This window comes from Prionailurus bengalensis, chromosome D4 (genome assembly GCF_016509475.1).
Source record: "Prionailurus bengalensis isolate Pbe53 chromosome D4, Fcat_Pben_1.1_paternal_pri, whole genome shotgun sequence".
NCBI lineage: Eukaryota > Metazoa > Chordata > Mammalia > Carnivora > Felidae > Prionailurus > Prionailurus bengalensis.
Window position 1 is genome coordinate 83,728,158 of NC_057359.1, and position 21,169 is coordinate 83,749,326.

A 21,169-nucleotide genomic window follows, 5' to 3' on the forward strand; every position below is an offset into this window, starting at 1 on the left:
CTACCTGGGCTGTCACTCCAGCTTTTTCTATATAGATTTCTCTCTTTATATAAAAACTTATATGTGTATATATAATATATATGGACATGTATGTACACACACACACACACACACACACTATCCCTTTTTTCTATAGAATATATAGTTTACACACACACACACACACACACACACACACACACATTTATATATACATAAATAAGAGAACATAAATATTCTCTCTCTATATATCTTACCCAGCCTTTGAGGCCCCACTCAGATTTCTCCTCCAAGAAGTTGCTGCTGATCTCCCTCCCATCTGAGGCTCAAGTAATGTGTCAAGTGTCATTTTAAAGTGTGTATTTCTTGAGGCCAGAGACCTGGGGTCTATTTTTATTTAATATCTTTAATGCTCAACACAGTGCCTGGTCTAGGGAAGGCACACAGAACAGCAGATAAATGAGTGGAGAAGACAAATGAATGAATAGTGGAGAAGCAGCAGGAGGAGTAGGCAAAGAGGAGGGTATTGGAAGTCTCGACTAGGAAACTGAACACAGGAAGAGAGCACTTTCAATGTTACAAGGCAGCAAAAGCGCCCCGTTGCACTGTGAGAGTACAGCACTCATACACTACTTTGGAAAAAAGAGAATACAAATTCTCCTCTACACTCCGGTCACTAGCAGCTACCAAGCGCCACTTTGCAGGTAATCCCCCACATAAACCACATTCGGCCCTCCTCTAAACAAAAGCTATGCTTGATACGCATTGTGTGAGTTCTTGTGCACCACCATTCTGCCCTGAAGGGGCCGTCAGAAGCACTGCCAGACTGTCACAGAGGTCTTATCTCCAATAGTTTCATCAGTCACCCTGCTCTTCTTCAGTTGCTGGTAAACTTGGTACAAATTTTAAATGACGCATGTACTGTCCTTGGTGTCTGTGTTTAAATGCATTAAAACTGACTAAACAAAGCGAATCCTTTTCCTTCCTCTATGAGTTATAGAGACTGTGGCATTTAGGTTTGAAGAAAAAATCCAAAGCATGCTCTGCACTATAGAGGGGCAGGATGAGGGGAGCACAGGCCTTTATCTAAGATTGGTACCCACATGGTGTGGCAGATTCTGTGTGACAGTCCTGAGGGTAAAGGGGTGGGAGGTGGTGTGTGAAACGAGGGCAAATGCTCTCTGGCCAACAACAACAACAAAGTCCCCTTCCCTCATCCCCAGCTACTTACCTTGATTTAAGAAGTTAATTGCTTTCATGCAAGCGTACTCTTCATTGCTGACCTTTAGCTGATGGAACTTGTGATATAGGTAGATGAGCCTCTCGATCACCTCCATCCCTTCATCACTAAATCTGGGAAACAGACAGTGGAGGTCAAGGAAGGGAAGCCAGAGGTCTCCTATAGCTCCTTAAGGAATCTAGGATTGAAAAGAGCCCGAACTTGGGGGAAATGGAATCCAGAACCATTTGTGAAGGACAGGTGGCTCCATGGTTTGTCTAGCAGCCAAGAGAGCTCATATAAGCTGAGGTTCCCAAGGTCAGGTGGGGTCAATCAAATCTAAGTTCAAATCCAGCTCCAACATATAAAAGCTATAAGACTTTGGGAAAATCATTTGACCCCTCTAACCTTTGAGGTCCTCTTTTGTAAAATAGTAACACTTGTCTGCTTAGGGTAACAAGGGCCAAAGGCAGCCTGTGAAATGTAAATGTGGAGAAATATGACATTATTAAGGTACTACTATTGTTGAAATGCAGCCTGCAGTGTCAATGGCAGCTGCCATGGTGACTCTATGTGAGCTTCTGCCACGATGAAGAAAAAGCTGACGGTTATATTTTTTAGGTTCACTGTTTCTAGCAGGGCTGAGGTTACACACAGTGAAAAAAAATGTTTGGCATCCCTGACTTCAGCTAGGGAGGGACAGAAACATTAACTGAGCCTCCATGTCATACCAGTCTCTGTGCTGGGCACTTTAAAAAAAATACATTTATTTATTTTTGAGAGAGAGCATGTGAGTGGGGGAGGGGCAGAGAGAGGGGGAGACAGAGGATCTGAAGCAGGCTCTGTGCTGACAGCAGAGAGCCTGATGCGAGGCTCAAACCCACAAACCGAAGTTGGACGCTCAACCATCTGAGCCACCCAGGTGTCCCTGTGCTGGGCACTTTATGTGTACTTTCTCATTTAATCTTCTCAGCCCTATGGGCTAGGTGAGACTATCATTACCACTGTACGGACGAGAAACTGAAGTTCAAAGAACGGAGGAGACTGGTCCACAAGCATACAGTTGGTGGCACAGCTAGAACCTGGAACCTGGGCTAACTTCCCAAGGCCTTGGTTTTTCCAACATCTACATAGCAGGTAAGACTCAATGCGGACCATGATCCTTTCTTTGGATCAGGAGAAAGCTCCTTGGGGGAAGACCAAGTTTTAGAAAAAGGAAGCCAAGGTTAGAGGACTAATCCTCTGGGTCCTAGTGGGGAATACCTCATACCAGAGGTGGGGACACCACCAAACCAAGAAGGCAAAAAGGCTTAATGGGGAAGCAAGTGTTTATAAAAGCTGGGGTCGGGGTCATGCTCAGCCTCTGCCCTTCCAGGAGTGGACTAAGGAGAGTTCCAGACAGGCCTTAGATGCAGCTCAGTCATGGAGAGAAGATGCTCAGCCCTGGGACTGCTCCCTGGTGGCATGTTCAGATCTGAGTACTGCAGCCCTATGCCAGGCAAGAAGGCGCTGTCTGCCCCCCTCAACACCTGGGGATGTACTACTGCTGTCTGGGCTCTACTACCTTCTGCATTGACTCTGAAGGCCTTGCAAGGGCTTGGCCTCCTGGGCAAGCAGCACATTTTTTCTTCCCTGGGGAAAGCCTGGCCCTGGTGGGAGCCAGAGGCATCTGCCCTTCTCAAGCACCAGGGGGAGCTACAGCAGCAGCTACCTGCAATCTAGAGCCCTGACCCTTTTGCCTCAAAGTCTGGCTCCCCCTCAGTCTGAGCTGGGGTTTCGTTTCTTTCATCAGCTGATCTCAACAATGACAGCTGACTCCATTTCTCTCTGTGCCTGGCCCAACAGTTTTTATAACTTTATTAATACTCTCCCAAACTGGCTGATAGACAAATTTATACTGAACAGCTCCTATACTAACCTTATCTACCATTCTACCCTTTGTTGAGCATTTGCTACTTGCCAGGTACTTTGTTAAATATTCGACACACATTATTTCATTGGATACTCCCAATAAATCCACCAAATTGGTATTATAATTCTCTGTTCACATGTGGAAACAAAGCTCAGAGAGGTTATTTACTGTGCCCCTAGTGCATTCTTATATTTTACCCCCCTGACAACCATGAGATATCACCTCCACGTTAGGGATAAGGAAGCAAAAGAAGAGCATCTTGCCTTCCACAAAAGTTACATGGTAGATAAGTGGTGGTGGGTGGGGCCAAAGTTTAAACCTAAATTTTCTGATTCCAAGCCTGTTGCTTTCTCAGCACTCCATTGTCCACTCCCTGACTGTCAGGTTCCCACAGCAACTTAGCCCAGGGCTCAACTCAAGCTACGTGCGGGGTATGCTGCAGTGCCTCGATGCTGCTGAGACATGCAGGAGGCAGTGGGCCTGAGAGTGAAGATCACATCACTGCCTCATCACAGTACTCTGCTGGCTACTTCTGTTCTTGAGAGGAAAAAGGTCTTTCCTGCAAATTCCCTCTAGGATCTGCCTGGAGGGGTGGTGTGGGGATGAAAAGCAGTAGGTCAAAAAGGAGGACACAAGCAGCGCGGCAATGCCAGCATCTGTCTGTGGCGGAGCAGTGTAGCAAACAAAGATAACGTTCTCTCCCTTAATCAGCAACCGCTTGCCCCAAGTGCTCCCTCTGGCACTGCAGAACCTGCAGGTGTGTGGTTATCAGCCGGACCCCCAGCCTGCGGTGGTGAACTTACTGCAAGGGATACAAAGGAGCTCCCAAGTGCCTGGCATGAGCACATGTCCCAAATCTGCCCGTTCTACTGGGGACAGCACATACTCTCTTTTCCAAATTTCCTAGGACAGGCAACTATCATGGACCCCTGACAGTGGTGGGGGGCTGGCAGCCAGCCCAGTAGCCCCCACTCAGTCTCCGCAGCCTGACTGCAAAGCTTTCCTCCACACCCCGCATCCCACCCCTTGATAAACAAATTGTTCTCTGTTCCATGGGCCTGCTTTCTCCTCCAGCCGTGCCTCCTCCACATCTGCCCACTCCACAGTTCTAACACCCCTGTATTCCCTGTCTGCACATTATCAGCATTTAAAGCCAGAAAGTTGGACAAACACACCCATTCTTCTTCGAGGTTCCCATTACATAGGCATGCTAGGACAAAGAAAACATTCCTGCCAGGATCCCCCAAACCACTGGACCATTCAGTCAGCAATTGAAACTGACACCATGTAAGTTATGTCCCATTAAGGGGGCTGAGAGGCCTAGTTGTCTCCTTTTCATTCAGCTAAATGCACCTACCCCCAGGAGCAGTCATCAGCCACAACCTTAGAGGAACTGCCATCTCAGCACCCACATAAACACTCCACGATGGGAGTAAGACTCTAACTCCAGGACACATTCCAGAAAGCCGAAGTTTTGAGAAGGCTAAATAATTCAGCAGAGGGAAACGGTAAGGATTCTGGGCTTTGGAGCACAACAGATCTAGGTGGTGATGTCTACTTCATCTCTTCCTAGGTTTGTAGCTTTGAGTTTTCACCTCTCTGACCCTCATGCTCCTCCTCTGTGGAACAAGGATAATATTAGTGCAGTTGCTTCGGGTGGTGGTGAGGACTAAACAAATAATGTTTGTATAGCACTTAAGATGGAATTTGGCACAATAAACGGTCTATAATTGTTAACTATTATCATTATTAATGGCATCATCATCATTGCTCCTGTTGTAACAGCAAAATGATTGTGTTTCTTGAACCTTACAGCTAGGATCTGAGCAGGGAAGCTGGGAGGCAACTTTTCATAGATCTGGCAGAAATGGAGCTAGTGCTTGTGAGATAGAATTGCCCATTAAAGCCCATCTAGTGCAAGGCATCTTCTCTTGAGAGTGAAGGAGTCTTGATTAGGGCCAGGAGCAGTCACTGGCTGGTGCTACAATCTGCTTTAAATCAAATTCACCCAGCTCACTGTCTGATAACAGCCTGATTAAGGAAAATGGGTACCATAAATTTGATTCAATATTTGAGAAGAGAAAAGGAGGTGGTCATGTATCATCGGGGAAAAGCCCTTTCATGACAGCAGGAACTTACTTGCACTTAAGAGTTGTGAAAAAGTAAAGGCATTTTGGGGGAGTAGGAGTAATGCAGGAGCAGGCAAGGTAGAAAAGAGCTATGGCCAATTACAGACTCCACACCCTGGGTTTCTAGCAGAGGAAGGAATGCTTTACACTGATGTTACCTGATTCCAGGGTTTTTCACACTTCCTTTTCCTCTGACCTCCAGGGCAGTTCCCCATGCATCTCAGGCTCAACAGACTCCAGATCAAACTCAGAGTGGCTCATCTCTTAGCCTGTTCTTCTCAGGCTCCATTATCTTGGCTAAGAGAATTGGCACTCACCTGCCTGGTAGCACCCCCACCCAACTTTCTACTCACTGAAGTCCCACTGACTTTACCTCCTTGTTATCTCTTAATTTTGTGCTGCCCTCCCTATTCCCATAGTCACTGCTGCCTTGTCCAGGCCTTTTCTTTTACCTGGATTATGGAACAACCTCCTACACAGACACCACCCTCTAGCGTTGTCCATGCCAATCAATCCTGACTTTAGAGCCTCAGGGATCTTTCTAAAATGCTAACTGCCCATGTAATTACTCCACTTAAAAACATCCTAGGACTTAACAGTAGTTACATAATATAATCCACATTCTTTAGATTGGCATTTGAATACCTTCATGATCTGCCTTTTTATACCTTTTTCTCCAGTCATTTCTCCCCTCATTTCTGTCTCTCAGATACATTCTCTCTATACAATCCACAGGATTGCTTTTGATTCTGTACACAAACCAACTATCCAAGATCTCTAACTTCTAGGACTCTGTTTTATCTCCTGCCTTCCTCCTGTTCTCTATAATCTACATATAAAAACCCACTTCAAGATGCAACTCAAATGTCTTATCCTCTGGCAAGCACTACCTGATTATGCAAGTAGAGGTACTTACTTCCTAGTCCCTCATATGTCCCTCAATCTCTACCAGTATCCCCCTGGATTATAGACTGTTATCTGTTTCTATTTGTCTCCCAATCCCCTAAACCACGGGGCTCTCACCTGAGTCAGAAACCGTGTCTGCATCATCTACGATCCCAATACCGCTCCCCTGACATGCACGACAGGGTCCTAGTACATGGAATCAGAACTAACTTGTTGAAATTTAACTCCTATTTTTCCATGGAAGGATTCCATATGCTTTTAACATGGAGTAGTAAGTCCTGACAACAAATCTATTTCTTATCCTCAGAATCCACTAGAGAGCTCAGCACCAATACATCGTCTAGAATTAGCACTGTTCAACAGAACTTTCTGAGATGATGGTGATGTTCTGTATCTGCACTGTCCAATACACGATCCACTAATCACATGTGGCTAGTGAGCACGTGGAAATGTGGCTAGTGCTAATGAGGACTGAATTTTTCATTTTATTAAATTTTAATTAAATTAAATTTAAAAAGTCACCCGAGGCTAGCAGTTACTATATTGGACAGTGCAGCTCTACATTCTCCTTGGTAAGGAGGCTTCCTAGGAAATAAACATTCCCTCACTAATTTAGCTGTTACTGGCCCCTGCCTTGCTCTTAGGGCCCAAGGGACTGGATACAGTGGGATGGGGTGCCTTATAAAGCTCAAAGCCACAGAGGGATCTGCATGGCCAATGATCCTTGCCTACCTGCAGAAGACCTGGGAAAACCCATCATTCTATAGAGAGTGGAGCCCATAGGCTGACTTTGTAGACAGCCCCAGGCTGCACTGGTGGATTCCAAGCAAATAAGGAGACCAGGCTCATTGGGCCAGCTCTACAAACCCTGACAGTATTAGCATTGCTAACTGCAATTCAAACACTTAGCTGGCCCAGAGTTAAGGAGGAGATAGGAATTTGATAGAAACAATGAATTAGAGGCTCAAGACAAGGGGTTAGGTCATGAGCAAAATCAGATAGCTCTGTTTACAGGTCAAAGTGTCAGCTGGGTTCAAAGCTCTGTCATTTACAGATTACCCTGAAACCAGTAAGCATCACTGAAAAGGAAATATTAGAAAATCAGAGGAGGGTATTGGCACCCTGATTCCTCCCTCCCTCAGCTGTGCAAAGAGCCCTTGAGAGTCTTGGAGCTTTACTCTCAGCCCAACACTCCCCCTGTCTTTATGCCATGGTAACTGGATGGCAGGGGAAGATGTACTTTGGTCCTGTGTAGAGAAGTGTGGGGGCTAGCACCCCATCTCCTTCAGCTTTCATTGATGGGGGTACCTTTTCTCCTCTCTTTCTTGGTGCTCTGGAATCCCATGACTTCGTTTTTTTAAACTGTTCAATAAAGGTGAATTAATGAAATGTCTATTGCAATGTGATTTAAGCTTTATTTTTCACATGGATAAATTAATAAGCCAGAAAAGCTGTATCAACTGATCATTTGTTCTGATTTTGGGTTGTCACTATGTGCTGTAGGTCTTCAAAGTGAGTAAAAGATTTGTGCTAGACAGGGAGATTAGGATCCTGGTCAGCTGGGATGAGACATTATGCCAGAAAACATTGAAAAGAATGGCTCAGTCTCTTAGTCCCATGCTGTTACCATCTCACTGCATCTCAGATACAGTAACAGAGCCTAAGCTTTGACACCAGGTAGGCATAGGTTCAAATCCAGGCTCTGGAGTGTTGGTCCCAACACTCAAGGGCAGGTCTCTTTGAACTTCAGTTTTCTTATCTATAAAATGGGCATAACCACACCTATAATGCTGGAGGCTGTGAGAAAGAAAGAAGACAATCATATAAAATACCAAGCCCAGGGGCAGCTGGGTGACTCAGTTGGTTAAGCGACTAACTCTTGGTATCGGCTCAGGTCATGATCTCAGAGTTTGTGAGACTGAGCCCCACACTGAGCTCTGCACTGGCAGTGTGGAGCCTGCTTGGGATTCTCTTTCTCCCTCTCTCTTCACCCGTCCCCTGTTCACATTCTCTTTCTCTCTCTCAAGATAAATAGATAAACTTAAGAAAAAAAAAAAAAAAAAAAGCCAAGCCCGGTGCCTGGCACACAGTAGATACTGCAGTGACTTCTAGGTCTTATTCTTGAATTGTAAACTATAGCTCAGAGCCCCCTCACCTTACAGATAAAGTTTAGAGTTTAGATTTTTGTTTTTCCCAGATATATTCTCTTACCTCAATGATCCAGATGTGATTAAAATAATAATAATAATAATAATAATAATAATAATAGCTTAGAACTCTGTTAAGGCATGCTGCACAATATTATTTATTTTTCACAACTACCTTGTTGGGGGAAGTACTGGTATTATCCCATTTTAGAAATTCAGAACCTGGGGATCAGAGACTTGACCATGGTCACAAAGGTAGTCAGTGGTAGAGTGAGGATTCAAATCCAGCCTTGTGTGTGGCTTTAATTCCTATCCTTTGGAGTGTCAGTGGGGAGCACTCCATCCCCACCTTGCAGGAATGACAATGGTTTGGTTGCTTGGGACTTCCTCCCCAGCCAACAGCCCTTACCTGTGTAGTTCCTCATCAGAGGGTGAATACTTGGCAGTGACATCAGCCAGCTCCCCAAAGATCTGTTTGCTATAAACAGTGAGGGAAGACAGCAGGATTAATTCTTGCCATGTAGAGCTCAGGAGGCACGTGTAATCCTTGATTGAGAGCTCGCAGAAGAAAGGCAGTTTCTTGATCCAAGCAATCTGCCTAAAGAGCAGCTCATCAGCTAGGCGGCAAAGCAGGGCAAACAGCTCTGCCTGAGTCACAGCATACCTGGGGGTAAGGACAGTGGAAAATTACTTCCGGTGGCCAGAGAGGGAGGATAAGGGCACAGGTAGAGGCTACTCCTAAGAGTAGAAAGGGTCTCTGGCAGTGGGCTCCTTGCCCTTGATCATGGGTCTCCAACTTCATTCAACTGAGTCTAATAATAAAGCGGCAGGACTGGAGCCAGCAGCAAGCTCAGGGCTGGGGAGGTGGGTTTGGTGAGAAAAGGTTGTAGAAAGGAAAGGAGGTTTGGAAATTTGTGCAATTATTAGGGAGTATGACTTTTAATGTTGGTGTCCACAAATGTTCCACATGTTGAGAGAAAATTCTGTGACCCTTGCACTAGTTTTGGCAATGAGAGCTCCATTAGGTCAGGTCTGGTACCCACCCAATACAGGGGCTGACAACAAAAATGAGCCTGAGGCCAGACGGCTGAAAGAGAGACCATGTTCAGAAGGTTTTCCTGCTCTCATTGCACCCCCTGGTGGTGAGTTCAGGAACTAAAGTTGCTTAGCCTTTGTGAGTTACTGCTGTATGGAAGGAGCAGGGCATTTCTCATCTCTGGGCTGGATGAGATAGGGTCCCAGTTTTCTTTCTTTCAAGGCCCCTGGGCATGACTCTTCCCCACACCCCCACACTCAGATTTATAAAGATTTTGTGTGTCCTTCTTATAAGAAAATCTTTGAATTTCCTCCTCTGATATTGGAGACTAGCTTGAAAGATCTCCAGATACATCCTAGGGATCTAAGCTTGATAGCAAACAGCCTGTGCCCCAGGCCAAAGGAATGGGTGCAGCAATTGGTGGGCCTGAAGGCTGAACTAGTATCTACTCAGGTAGAGGTGACAGAGGATTTAAAGAGTATTCCTTCCACCAACTCAGGTCTGTACACAGAGCACATGGCACCAGGCTACCAATGGGTACACTGGCTAGAGATGCAGATAGTCCACAACCAGTTAGTGCCTTGTTACGGAGCCTGAACTTAATGTATGATTATCCCCAGAAGTATATTTCATCTCTGACTCAGAGCCAGAGAAGCACTTCAGACCCATCCCAGGGCCTGGCTTACCTAGCTAGGCCCAAGCAGAAACAAGTCTTTTAATCCCAAATTCCATGAAGATTGATAAAACAGTCCCAACTCTATGAAAAAAGATGCTCAAGAGAAAAACAAGGGACCACTGCATTCAAAGATATATACAGATTTGTCCTCTGATGCTTCAGTCATTACTCATTATCCCCTGACTCATTCCAAAGCCTAGGGTATTAGTAGCCAGGGATGAAGGTGGGTGTGGGGTGGAGATCATTTTGAAGTTGCAAGGACTAAATGGGGCACTCACCCATCTTCAATCAACATGGGCGTGCCCAATGGCTCCAGGTCCTCCGCTGATACCAGCTGGTGAATCAGACTGTACGACTGAGGATCCAGGCTGCGAGCTTGTGGGGGCAGAAGTGGCGAGTGGGCGGAATAGCTAAAAAGGTGCGGTATGTATTGATAGTGTGGAGGCACAGACATCCCCATGTACTGCTCTCTGAATGCCATGAATCCATTTAGTTCCACAGACCTACTGGAAAGAAAAGTTTCATGTCAAGCAGATCCATGGCAGGTGTACTGCCTGCTCAAAGGAAGTGAGCCACAATGTGGCTAAGGTGTTCTTTGGCCATGCAGTGTGTCTTCATCAGGGACATAATTAACGGTTACATGGATGTCTCCCCTACCAGATAGGGACTCTGTACAGATGTGTATATGTGTGACTTATCATTGGACACCCAGCACCTGGCAAAATAGGTACTGAATAAAGAGTGGTTGAATAAATTCTTTGTATAAGTGCCACATTTGAAGAGATTTTAATGGATACTCACAGACTATGGTCCACAAAGGTGTGGGGGTATGTATTTTTTTATTACTAGGAAAACTAACGCACAGCCAGCCTAAGGGCCTTGCCAGGCCACAAAACAAATCCAGCACCTAGCAAGGAACCTGACATGTGGCAACAACTCCCCTAAACATTCAAAAGAAGGAACAAAAAAGGAACAACTGAAAGAACTGAAACAAAAAGGAACAAATGAATGAATAAAAGTTACAGTAAAATTCCAAGAAAAAGGCAGATAAAAATCTGCAGGCAGATTCTTGGTATTTTCCTGGAGAAATCTAATCACTGACCATTGGAAAAATCTAACCACTAACCACTGAAGAAATCTAACCACTCTGTTACCTAAAACAACAATCCTGTAGCTTTACCTAGATGCATTTCCTGTAACAGGGGCTGGTAAACTATAGGCTAATGGTACACAGCCACATTCATTCATTCATGTAGTGTCTGGTGGCTCTTGCACCATAATGGTAGAGTTGAGTAGTTGAGACCCAGACTGTATAGCCTACAAAGCCTAAATTATTTATTATCTGGCCTTAGAGAAAAAGTTTATCAATCCCTGTCCTATAAGAAAGATTTCTGCAAAAAGGAAATCTTCCCTGGTAGTTGATGGCTACATTTACACATAACAACTAACTTAACATTCTTGAACAAAGAGTCTCCAAATTGGTATTCCATGATAACAGCAAATTTAAATCACTAGCTTAAAATTTTTCAGTTTCTTAAAATTTATAAAGTGAAAATCTTCACTCTTGCTGAGGCAAAGAAATTAGAACTTAATTCAATATTGTCAATGTGGTTTGTTTTATTTCAGTGATAAAGTAAATGAGAGAAAAGAGCTACATTTAAAATGTGATTTTGTTAGGTGAAGAACGTATGGGCACAGACAGCAGCTATAGTACTTTATTAGTCTGCAAAGAGACTGCTGACATTTTCAAGGTCTTCAGCAAAAAGTAGGCTGTGAAATGCTGTTCTGTGTCATCCTGGTCCGTCCCTGCCCCAAAGACTGAGGGAACAAGAGCACAATGGCTGAGACAGCCCAGAGGTTCCGTGTGGATCTGTGTACTCTCTGGGTGATCCCTAGATGATGCTGGGTTTGCCTTGAAGCTCACCTGGAGGACAGTGTGGAGCCCGGTGAGGGCTGGTTGCTCTCTGAGGCCCTGTTCCCAGGGGAACTGTGGTCGCTGTCACCATGGTTGCTCCAGTGATTGGCCTCTTCCTCAAATTCCTGCCCAGACATGATCCTTTCGATCTCCTCCTCTGATATCTTTGACAAGGAATTGACACGTTAGACTGGGTGCCCAGGATAACCTCCGTTCCTTCTTTAGGACTGAGAATGTATTTAAAACTCACATTCCTAGAACTCTCTAGAGAGAAACCCAGATTCCCTCTCTTCCACCTCCATACCCCACAGTCTCTCACTAATCTTTTTTTTTTTTTTTTGTCTCTCACTAATCTTAGGACAGCTCAGTTGCTTGCTTCCTAGCACCACAGCTCACCATAATTTTCCTCTTGTCCATTTACCCTCCTCTCAAGCCACAAAGTGTCTATGTTCTTCATCATTCCTCTTTGTCTTTGAGTTTATTCTTCCCTACCCCTGAAACACCACTCTTCAATAACAAACTCCTCCTTGCCTTTTAAGACCCAATTCAAATGTTACCTTCTTTGTGAACCCTCTATCACTACCTAGACAGAATTTTAGGTCCTTCTTCTGTCCACTTACAATTCTATGGATTCTGAGATAGGCAGAATAACACAGTGGTTAAGAGTATGAATTCTAGAGTCAGACCACCTTTGTTCCAACACAGGTTCTGCTACTTTCTAAAAGTTGTACAATCTTAGGCAAGTCATTTACCTATTTTAACTTAAATTCCTTTATCTATGTGGTGGAGAGAATAATATCTGTCTCGTGGGGTTATTGTGAGGATTAAATTAGTTAATACATTATCACATGTTTAGAAAAGGGCTTAGCACATAGCAATAATTATGGAAGGCTGACAATGATATCTTCATAATCATTATTATTTTTATAGCATTTATGGTAATGTATCATAAGAATACCCTCTATTAGACCTAAGGCTATGATTAGAACCTAGAAAAAAGGGCTCAAAAAATGCACGTTGGATAAACAAATGTTCACTTAGTAAGTACTGTCCATAAAACTCCACATGGATTTTCTTAGTAAGAAAGACATTCCCAACCCTACTGAATAAATGAGAAGAAACTCTAGCTCAGACAAGTGAACTGACTTGCCCAAGATCACACTGTGTGCCCACGTCTGGGGAGGAGTTTGAGGAAGAGGCCAAAGTATCCAAGTATTCAGTCCCTGGCTCTAGCTATCATACCACACAGGGAGTGAGTAAACACATCTTCTATACAGTGTTTAACCCAGAGTTGAAGCTTAACTGGCTAAACTTAGCATGGGATGAGAGTGAGTAGTAAGGAGGAAAGGCCAGATACATTTTTATTTTTTGTTTCTATAGAAAGCCTGGGAGGACATTTTCTCTGAAATCTGAGTCAAACCTGCATAACTCTTTGTTCCAGCAGCCTGTGAGGAAACCTTGAGCTGCTCTGATCATAAATACAGGAGGCATTTAGAACTGGAAGCCAGCCAGCATACAGGACTTGGAGGGAAAACAAGAAACATTTAACTGGTACACAAGTTGAGTGACTGGCCTTAAATAACTTAGATTGTGTACTGAATTGGAGGTACGGTAGTCTTTATTCAAGCACATGTAGCAAAACAAATCTTTTCACTTAGGGATCTTTAGAACACTGAAATCACACATTGTATAAGACACGTGAAGGGGCACCTGGATGGCTTACTCAGTTAAGCGTCTGACTTCAGCTCAGGTCATGATCTCATCATGGTCTGTGGGTTCAAGCCCCACACCAGGCTCTGTGCTGACAGCTCAGAGCCTAGCGCCTGCTTCGGATTCTGTGTCTCTCTCTCTGTCTGCCCCTCCCCTACTTGTGCTCTGTCTCTGTCTCTCTCTCTCAAAAATAAATAAACATTAAAAAAAAAAAAAAAAAGACATGTGAAGACAAAAGGTGCCATCAAACTGTAAGACATTTAGTGACATCCTGACTGAAGCAGGCTCAGTGATGGCAGTGAGAGGAAGACCAAGCTTAGAGGGCATGGAAGTACTTGAGCGAGGTGAGAACAACCAGTCAGTAAGACTGGTTCCAGCTGGGAGACAAAGGTGTACTGTATCTGTCTCTTCCTATGGGCCCCAGAGTACACTAGGCCATCAGTGATGCATTAAGGGGATGGAACACACCAGCAGTGCTTACGTCTAGGTTCAGACCTCATCTGTCATTTTCTACTTGGGTGCTCACTGTTGGGCAAGTCACTCAAGTTTTCTGAGCCTTAGTTCCCTCACTTGTAAAATGAAGATAACACCACCTCCTTCACAGTTCAGGATTCCCTCACAGGGTGCAAAACTGAGCCAGACAGACTTGGGAGGTTGATCTAAGATAAAGTTATGAGGTGCAAGTGCACAACAGTTGCTCAATTCTATCCCTTGTAATTAAGCACTTGGAGATCACAGCTTTCTCTTCCTAACAGATCATCTAAAAAAGTAAAGGACAAAAGAGGAAATTATATGCCTAGTAGCAAAATGTCAAATGTAACGAGAGATGAAATAGGAATCTTTCTCTGAGCATCAGCTACCTCAATTCTAGAGAGAACATAGGGTCTAGAGACATAAGCGACTGAAAAGCCCTGGCATGGTGGGAGAAGAGTACTCAAAAGTCATTGGGTAATACTGAGGAAGATTCTTCATTGAGGAAATGCTTAAGAATTCTTCCCGGGGCGCCTGGGTGGCTCAGTCGGTTAAGCGTCCAACTCTTGATTCCTGCTCAGGTCATGATCTCACGGTTTAGAAGATCAAGCCCCATGTCTGGCTCTGTGCTGAGAGCACGGAGCCTGTTTCGGATTCTCTCTCTCTCTTTCTGCCCCACCTCTGCTTGTGCTCTCACTCTCTCTCAAAATAAATAAACATTAAAAAAAAAAAAGAATTATTCCCAGTGGATAAACTTTCTGCTGCATCTAAATACAAAAAGAATGACTACAAATAAAGGCCACACATGAAAAGCCCACAGCTAATATCATTACTCAATAATGAAAAACTAAGGGCTTTTTTCCTCAGATCAGGATTACAGCAAAAATGCCCACTTTCGCCATTTCTCCTTACACGGTATTAGAAGTCCTAGCCGTTGCAATTAGGCATGTAAAAGAAATTTTTAAAAAATCTAAACCAGAAAGAAGTAAATTACCTCTGTTTATAGATGACATGATCTTGTAAATACAAAACTCTAAAGATTCCACACAGAAAACTTAGAATTAATAAAAGAATTCAGCAGGAGCACCTGGATGGCTCAGTCAGTTAAGTATCTGACTTTGGTTCAGGTCATGATCTCACGGTTTATAAGTTCGAGCCCAGCACTGGGCTTTGTACTGACAGTGATGAGCCTGCCTGGGATTCTCTCTGTCTCTCTTTCTCTCTCTCTCTCTCTCTCTGCCCCTTCCCCACTTGTTCTGTCTCTCTCTCAAAATAAACAAACTTAAAAAAAAAAAAAAAAGAATTCAGCAACGTTTCAGGATAAAAAAAAAAAAATCAATATACAAAAATCAGTTGCATTTTTATATACTAACAATAAATCTGAAAAGGAAATTAAGAAAACAATCTCAGTTACAATAGTATCAAAAAGAACAAGATATTTAGGAATAAACATAATTAAAGGGATGAAAGACTTGTATACCGCTGAAAGAAATTAAAGATATAAATAAATGGAAAGACGGCCTGTGTTCACAGATTAAAAAACAATATTGTTAAAATGTCCATAGGATCCAAGGTGATCTACAGATTCAGTATAATCCTTATCAAAATTCCAATGGCATTTTTTGCAGAAATAGAAAAAAAAAGTCCCAAAATTCATATGGAAACACAAAGAACCACAAATTGCCAAAACAACCTGACAAAAACCAACAAAGCTAGAGGCCTTTACACTTCCTGTTTTCTTTTTTTTTTTCTTTTTTTTTTTTTCAACGTTTATTTATTTTTGGGACAGAGAGAGACAGAGCATGAACGGGGGAGGGGCAGAGAGAGAGGGAGACACAGAATCGGAAACAGGCTCCAGGCTCCGAGCCATCAGCCCAGAGCCCGATGCGGGGCTTGAACTCACGGACCGCGAGATCGTGACCTGGCTGAAGTCGGACGCTTAACCGACTGCGCCACCCAGGCGCCCCTACACTTCCTGTTTTCAAAACATATTACAAAGCTACAGCAACCAAAACAGTATGGCATGGTACTGGCATAAGGACAGGACTATAGACCAATGGAACAGAACAGAGAGCCCCCAAATAAGCCCACATATGTAGAGTCAAAAGATCTTTGACAAAGCTGACAAGGCTACACAACAATAGTCTCTTCAACAAGTGGTATAAGGAAACTAGATATTCATATGCAAAAGGATGAAAGTAGATTCTGATCTTTTATACTACATACAAAAATCAACTTAAAATGGATTAGAGACTTAAATGTAAGACCTGAAACTGTAAAACTCTTAAAAGAAAACAGAGAAAAGGCTTCTTGTCACGTTGAGCTCTGCACTGAGCATGGAGCCTGCTTAGGATATTCTCTCTTTCTCCCTTTCTTTCTCTTTCTCTTTCTCTTTCTCTTTCTCTTTCTCTTTCTCTTTCTCTCTTTCTCTCTCTCCCTCTGCCCCTCCCCTGCTTATGTTCACATGCATTCTCTCTCTCTCTCCAAAAAAAAAATGGGGGGGGGGGCAGCAAAAGATTTGAATAGACAAGAACAGACCCAAAAAATCTTCTCCAAAGACATATAAACAGCATAGCCAACAAATACATGAAAAGATGCTCAATGTCACCAATCAGACAAATGCAAATTAAAACCTCACACCTGTCCAGAATGACATTAACAGAAAAAACAGAAAATTAAAAGTACTAGAGAAGATGCAGAAAATTGGAACCTTTGTGCACTGCTGGGTGGGAATGGAAAATGGTTGTGGCCACTATGGAAGACAGTATGAAGGTTTTTCAAAAAATTAAAAATAAAACCACCATATGAGCCAGTAATCCCACTTCTGGGTATTTATCCAAAAGAACTGAAATCAGGATCTCAAAGAGAGATTTGCACTTCCATGTTCACTGCATTATTCACAAAGGCCAAGAGCTGGAAACAACTTAAATATCCACTGACAGATGAACGAATTAACAAAATATGGTATATATCTACAATGGAATTATTATTCAGCCTTAGAAATCCTGTCATATGCTACAATACGCTAAGTGAAATAAGGAAGTCACAGAAAAACAAATACTGCATGATTCCATGAGGTATCAAAAGTAGCCACACTCCTAGAAAGGCAAAAGTAGAATGGTGGTTGCCAGGGAATGGGGAGAGGGGGAAATAAGGAGTTGCTGCTCAGTGAGTATAAAGTTTCAGTCATAAGATGAAAAGGCTCTATATATAGATGAAAATGTGCATATAGTAAATAATACTGTACTGTATACTTAATTTGTTAATTTCACGTTATGTTTTTTTAACACACACACACAGAATACCTATGTATAGGCCAAAATAAATCAAATTGACTTTCAAGAAACAGATATGATTTGAATAACATGAATATAAATATTGGATTAATAAAAAGACAGAATGAATACAGCATACACCCACACCCCAATTGAGTGCATACACGAACTCATAATGAGTTCATGTGATAGGAAATGCTCCATATATCATCAGCGTATGTCTCAAAATGACTGAATTCCTGTCTTTCTCTCATATTCCCTCATATTCAATTAGATAAATCCTACCAATTTTACCTATTAAATATCTCTTGAATCTATTCTCTCCCCTTCAATCTACACTATCATTGCCCTACTTAAAACCACTATCTATATCTCTTGGCTAGACTTCTGTAAAACCCTCTGAATTGCTTTTTCTCTGCCCCCAGTTTCACTGGCACTTACTCAGCTCCTCACAAACCATTTCTACTATTAGAACGATCTTTCTAAAATGCAAATCTGATATTCTCTCTCTCTCTCTCTCTCTCTCTCTCTCCTTAAAAGCTTTTGGTGGTTGCCTCTTGGTCCACACCAATAATCCTTGAGGCATGGTCCTGCCCACTGGTGTCCTGAGGGATTTACATATTGGGTCATACACAGATCCAATTTTCTTCCTTCATAAAGTTGTTCTTCTGCTGGCAAGTAAGAAAAAGTGGTGTAGGCTTGTCCTACAAAGGCTTTACCTAAGGAACTATAATCAAAGAGAGTTCAAGGCTACTCTCTAGAGAACAGATTCCAAACTCAAGGAATTTGCCTTATCTTCTGCCACTCCATTACATGTGCCCAGTGCTCCAGCCTGACTGAATAAACTCCCTGTGATTCCTTAAAGATTCATCTTGTGGTCTTTTTACATTCTGTTCTGTCTAGCAGTATTACAAGATATTTGGCTCCCCATTCCTTCCCAACATAACTAATTCCTCCTTTTCCTTCAAGACTCAGTTGAAACTTTCCCTTCTCTAGGAAGCCTTCCCTAAATGTCTTTAGTCCCCAACAATGGCTCCAATCCAAACAGAAAAGAAGTCCCTCTTTTCTGTACTCCCTAGGTATCCCCTGTTACTACTCACTGTACTCTGAATGTCTGTTTACACCTCTGTCTCTTCCACTAGACTGAGTTCACAGTACAGAGGACCTGTACAAAGTAAGTACTTAATAATATTTGTGAGATTAAATAGGTATTATCATTCCTACTCTACAAACAAGGCAAAGTAATCTTACTGATTTCTGCCAGACTGTTTTAATGACATAAAAAAATTCTCTGGATGGTTTAAAACCAGAATTGAGTTGACTTCCTGTGAAATCCTTGGGAAGGGTTGAGGGAATCACAAAAAGAGCTTTAAGTAATTATCTTACATATTTAAGATTTTCAAAGTACTTTCATACCAGGCTCTAAAAGCAGTTTTACAGGAATGAAAACAAGATGGCTCCCCCAGCAGGAGATGAGAGGATCAAGGATAAGTAGCTATGGGAACATGTGGAGCCCTGGGTTTCCAGGATGGATAACAAAGAGTGAGGCCTAGAACTCACCTGGACCGGCCCAATGCTCTTATTCCGGCCTCCGGGCATGCCATCTTCTCTGATTGCTGGAAGGAAACATAAGCCAAGACAGTCAAAGCATACCCACACAAGTCTAGGCACTTTAAAAAGAGAACTTATGTGGCCCAAAGCACAAAGTAATAATTGGTGAAATCAAGATTAAAAAACAGGTCTTTCTAGACCGAAAGTATATATACTCTTTTCATTATTCTAGGCTACCTCATAGGCAACAGATACTTTTGGACCCCCAAGGCAATGGACACACACTGTACACAATGCATACGTTTAATATTTCAACAAAGATGACAGCCTTATTAATAGTCCCCCAGTTACAAATATCCCACCAGGATGATGCATCTGAAGGCTTCAGTAAATTTAAAGAGAGGGATAGAAACAATATTTCTATTTAAAAAAATTATTTATTTATTTTGAAAGAGAGAGAGAGAGAAGCAGAGAAAGGGGGAGAGAGAATCTCAAGTAGGCTCTGCTCTGTCAGTGCAGAGCCCAATGCAGGGCTCGACGATCCCACAAACCATGAGATCCTGATCTGAGCTGAAATCAAAGAGTGAGATGCTTAAACCAACTAAGCCACTCAGGCACCCTGAGAACATTTCCATTTTTAGATATTTTGTTTTATTTTCAGGCTAAGTTGCAGTCTAATGTGTAGGATGAGAAAAGGTTCTTTGTTTTTTGGTTTTTTTTAATTAATCAAAATTTTGATCTGATTGGTTTCTCCCTATAAAAGCATCCAGTAGAGTTCCCATTGCAATTGTTTCTTATTCAGGTGATTCCACAAAAGGAAGAAGTTATTTAGCAATGAAAAGCACCCTTTAAATAGTACCAGTGTTATTAGGCATAATAGCTACTAATACTATTGCCATTACTGTTTATGGAGCACTTAATATGGGGGCACAGAAGAGAAACTTCTGATCTACAATTATAGAAACACTATGGTATCTGGCAAAACTTTCTGGCAAAGATGACTTCTGAACTGAGTCTTAAAGGATGAATAGGATTTACGCAAGCAGTAAAAGGGTGAGTGAACAGTACACAGAAAAGCTTCAAGTTGAAAGTAAGCATGGAGTATTCTTTCTGGTAATTTCCAAGTGGTTCATCCTGGCTAAAGCTTGTGTGTGCGTGTGCATGTGAGTAGAGTAGTAAGAGATGAAGTTGGAGGTTGGAGAGGCCAAGTGGGGCCCAATCACTGATAGCCTTTAATGGCAGGGTAGGAATATGGACTTTAACAGAGGAAGCCACGGATGAGATGGAATGCAGAGGATGGATGTGGTCAGGTCGGCATTTTCAAAAAATCTTTACGATGGCCACTGTGAAGGTTGGCTTGGAGGAGGCCATGTTAACAACAGAAGATAAGCTAACAGCATCATGTGTGAGTAAGCTTTGCTGTGTGTGTGTGTGTGTGTGTGTGTGTGTGTGTCTGTATAAAATAATATACCTGCTTTCAAAAAAAATAATATTAAGAATCTAGAAAGTCCTTGGGGCAGGATTGAGGGTTCCAAGCCTAACACTCAGTTCATTTTCCTTAAAGCAGATATCATTCTCGGTATCCTTAAAAAATTACACAGTTCAGAATTAGACAAACTTGGGTCTAAATCCTGTTTTTGCCTGGTCTATGTAATTACACACAAGTTTCTTCACCTCTCTGAACCTCAGTCTACTAAAGAATAGAGGGGCTACTGGAACCTATCATACTGGGTATTGTGGGGATTACATATAAAATAACATAACTAAAACATCAAGCATAAGGCCTGGCACATAAAGTAGGTACTTAGTAACTAATCCTTCCCTCTATCCAGCCTCTTTTCTACAAACACAGTAGCTAAAACACCAAGGTTCCATTCTCAGCTTTGCTGGAGCATTAACATCTTCATCAGGAAAATGGAGGCAACGTAGTCTGCTTTACAAGGCTGCTGTGAATTTGGAGTGGGAAACATACGCAGCCTGTATTAGAGCCAGATGCATACTACTTTTTGTCTGGGAGCAATCTTTCAACCTAATTTCAAGTTCTAAAATTCCTTAAAATTCCTTTTCTGCTGTTCCAGGGTCAGTGACAGTGTTCACACACTTCTATTTCCAATACCGAGTTCTCCATGTCTTTGCTTCAGCTCACATAATAAAGATCATTGGCAGATCCAGTACCAAACACATTTTAGTTGTCTTGTAGGTGAGGAAGGAACTCAATATGTTTTTCTTTTCGTTTAGAGGGC

At 42.7% G+C, this 21,169-nt stretch overlaps 1 protein-coding gene across 3 annotated transcripts in view; it reads right to left on the reverse strand.

Annotated features, from left to right (window-relative positions):
* NR6A1 (nuclear receptor subfamily 6 group A member 1) overlaps positions 1–21,169 on the reverse strand; it is a 233,972-nt gene that overhangs the window by 7,728 nt on the left and 205,075 nt on the right. For 2 of the 3 annotated variants that reach the window (XM_043566899.1, XM_043566902.1), the window contains 5 exons: positions 18,936–18,991; positions 11,929–12,083; positions 10,283–10,510; positions 8,702–8,956; positions 1,211–1,332 (listed from right to left, as the gene is read on the reverse strand). In XM_043566899.1, coding sequence (XP_043422834.1) covers positions 1,211–1,332; positions 8,702–8,956; positions 10,283–10,510; positions 11,929–12,083; positions 18,936–18,991 — 816 coding nt within the window. The remainder of the gene's footprint in view (positions 1–1,210; positions 1,333–8,701; positions 8,957–10,282; positions 10,511–11,928; positions 12,084–18,935; positions 18,992–21,169) is intronic. The other variant, XM_043566900.1, reaches the window with a different exon arrangement.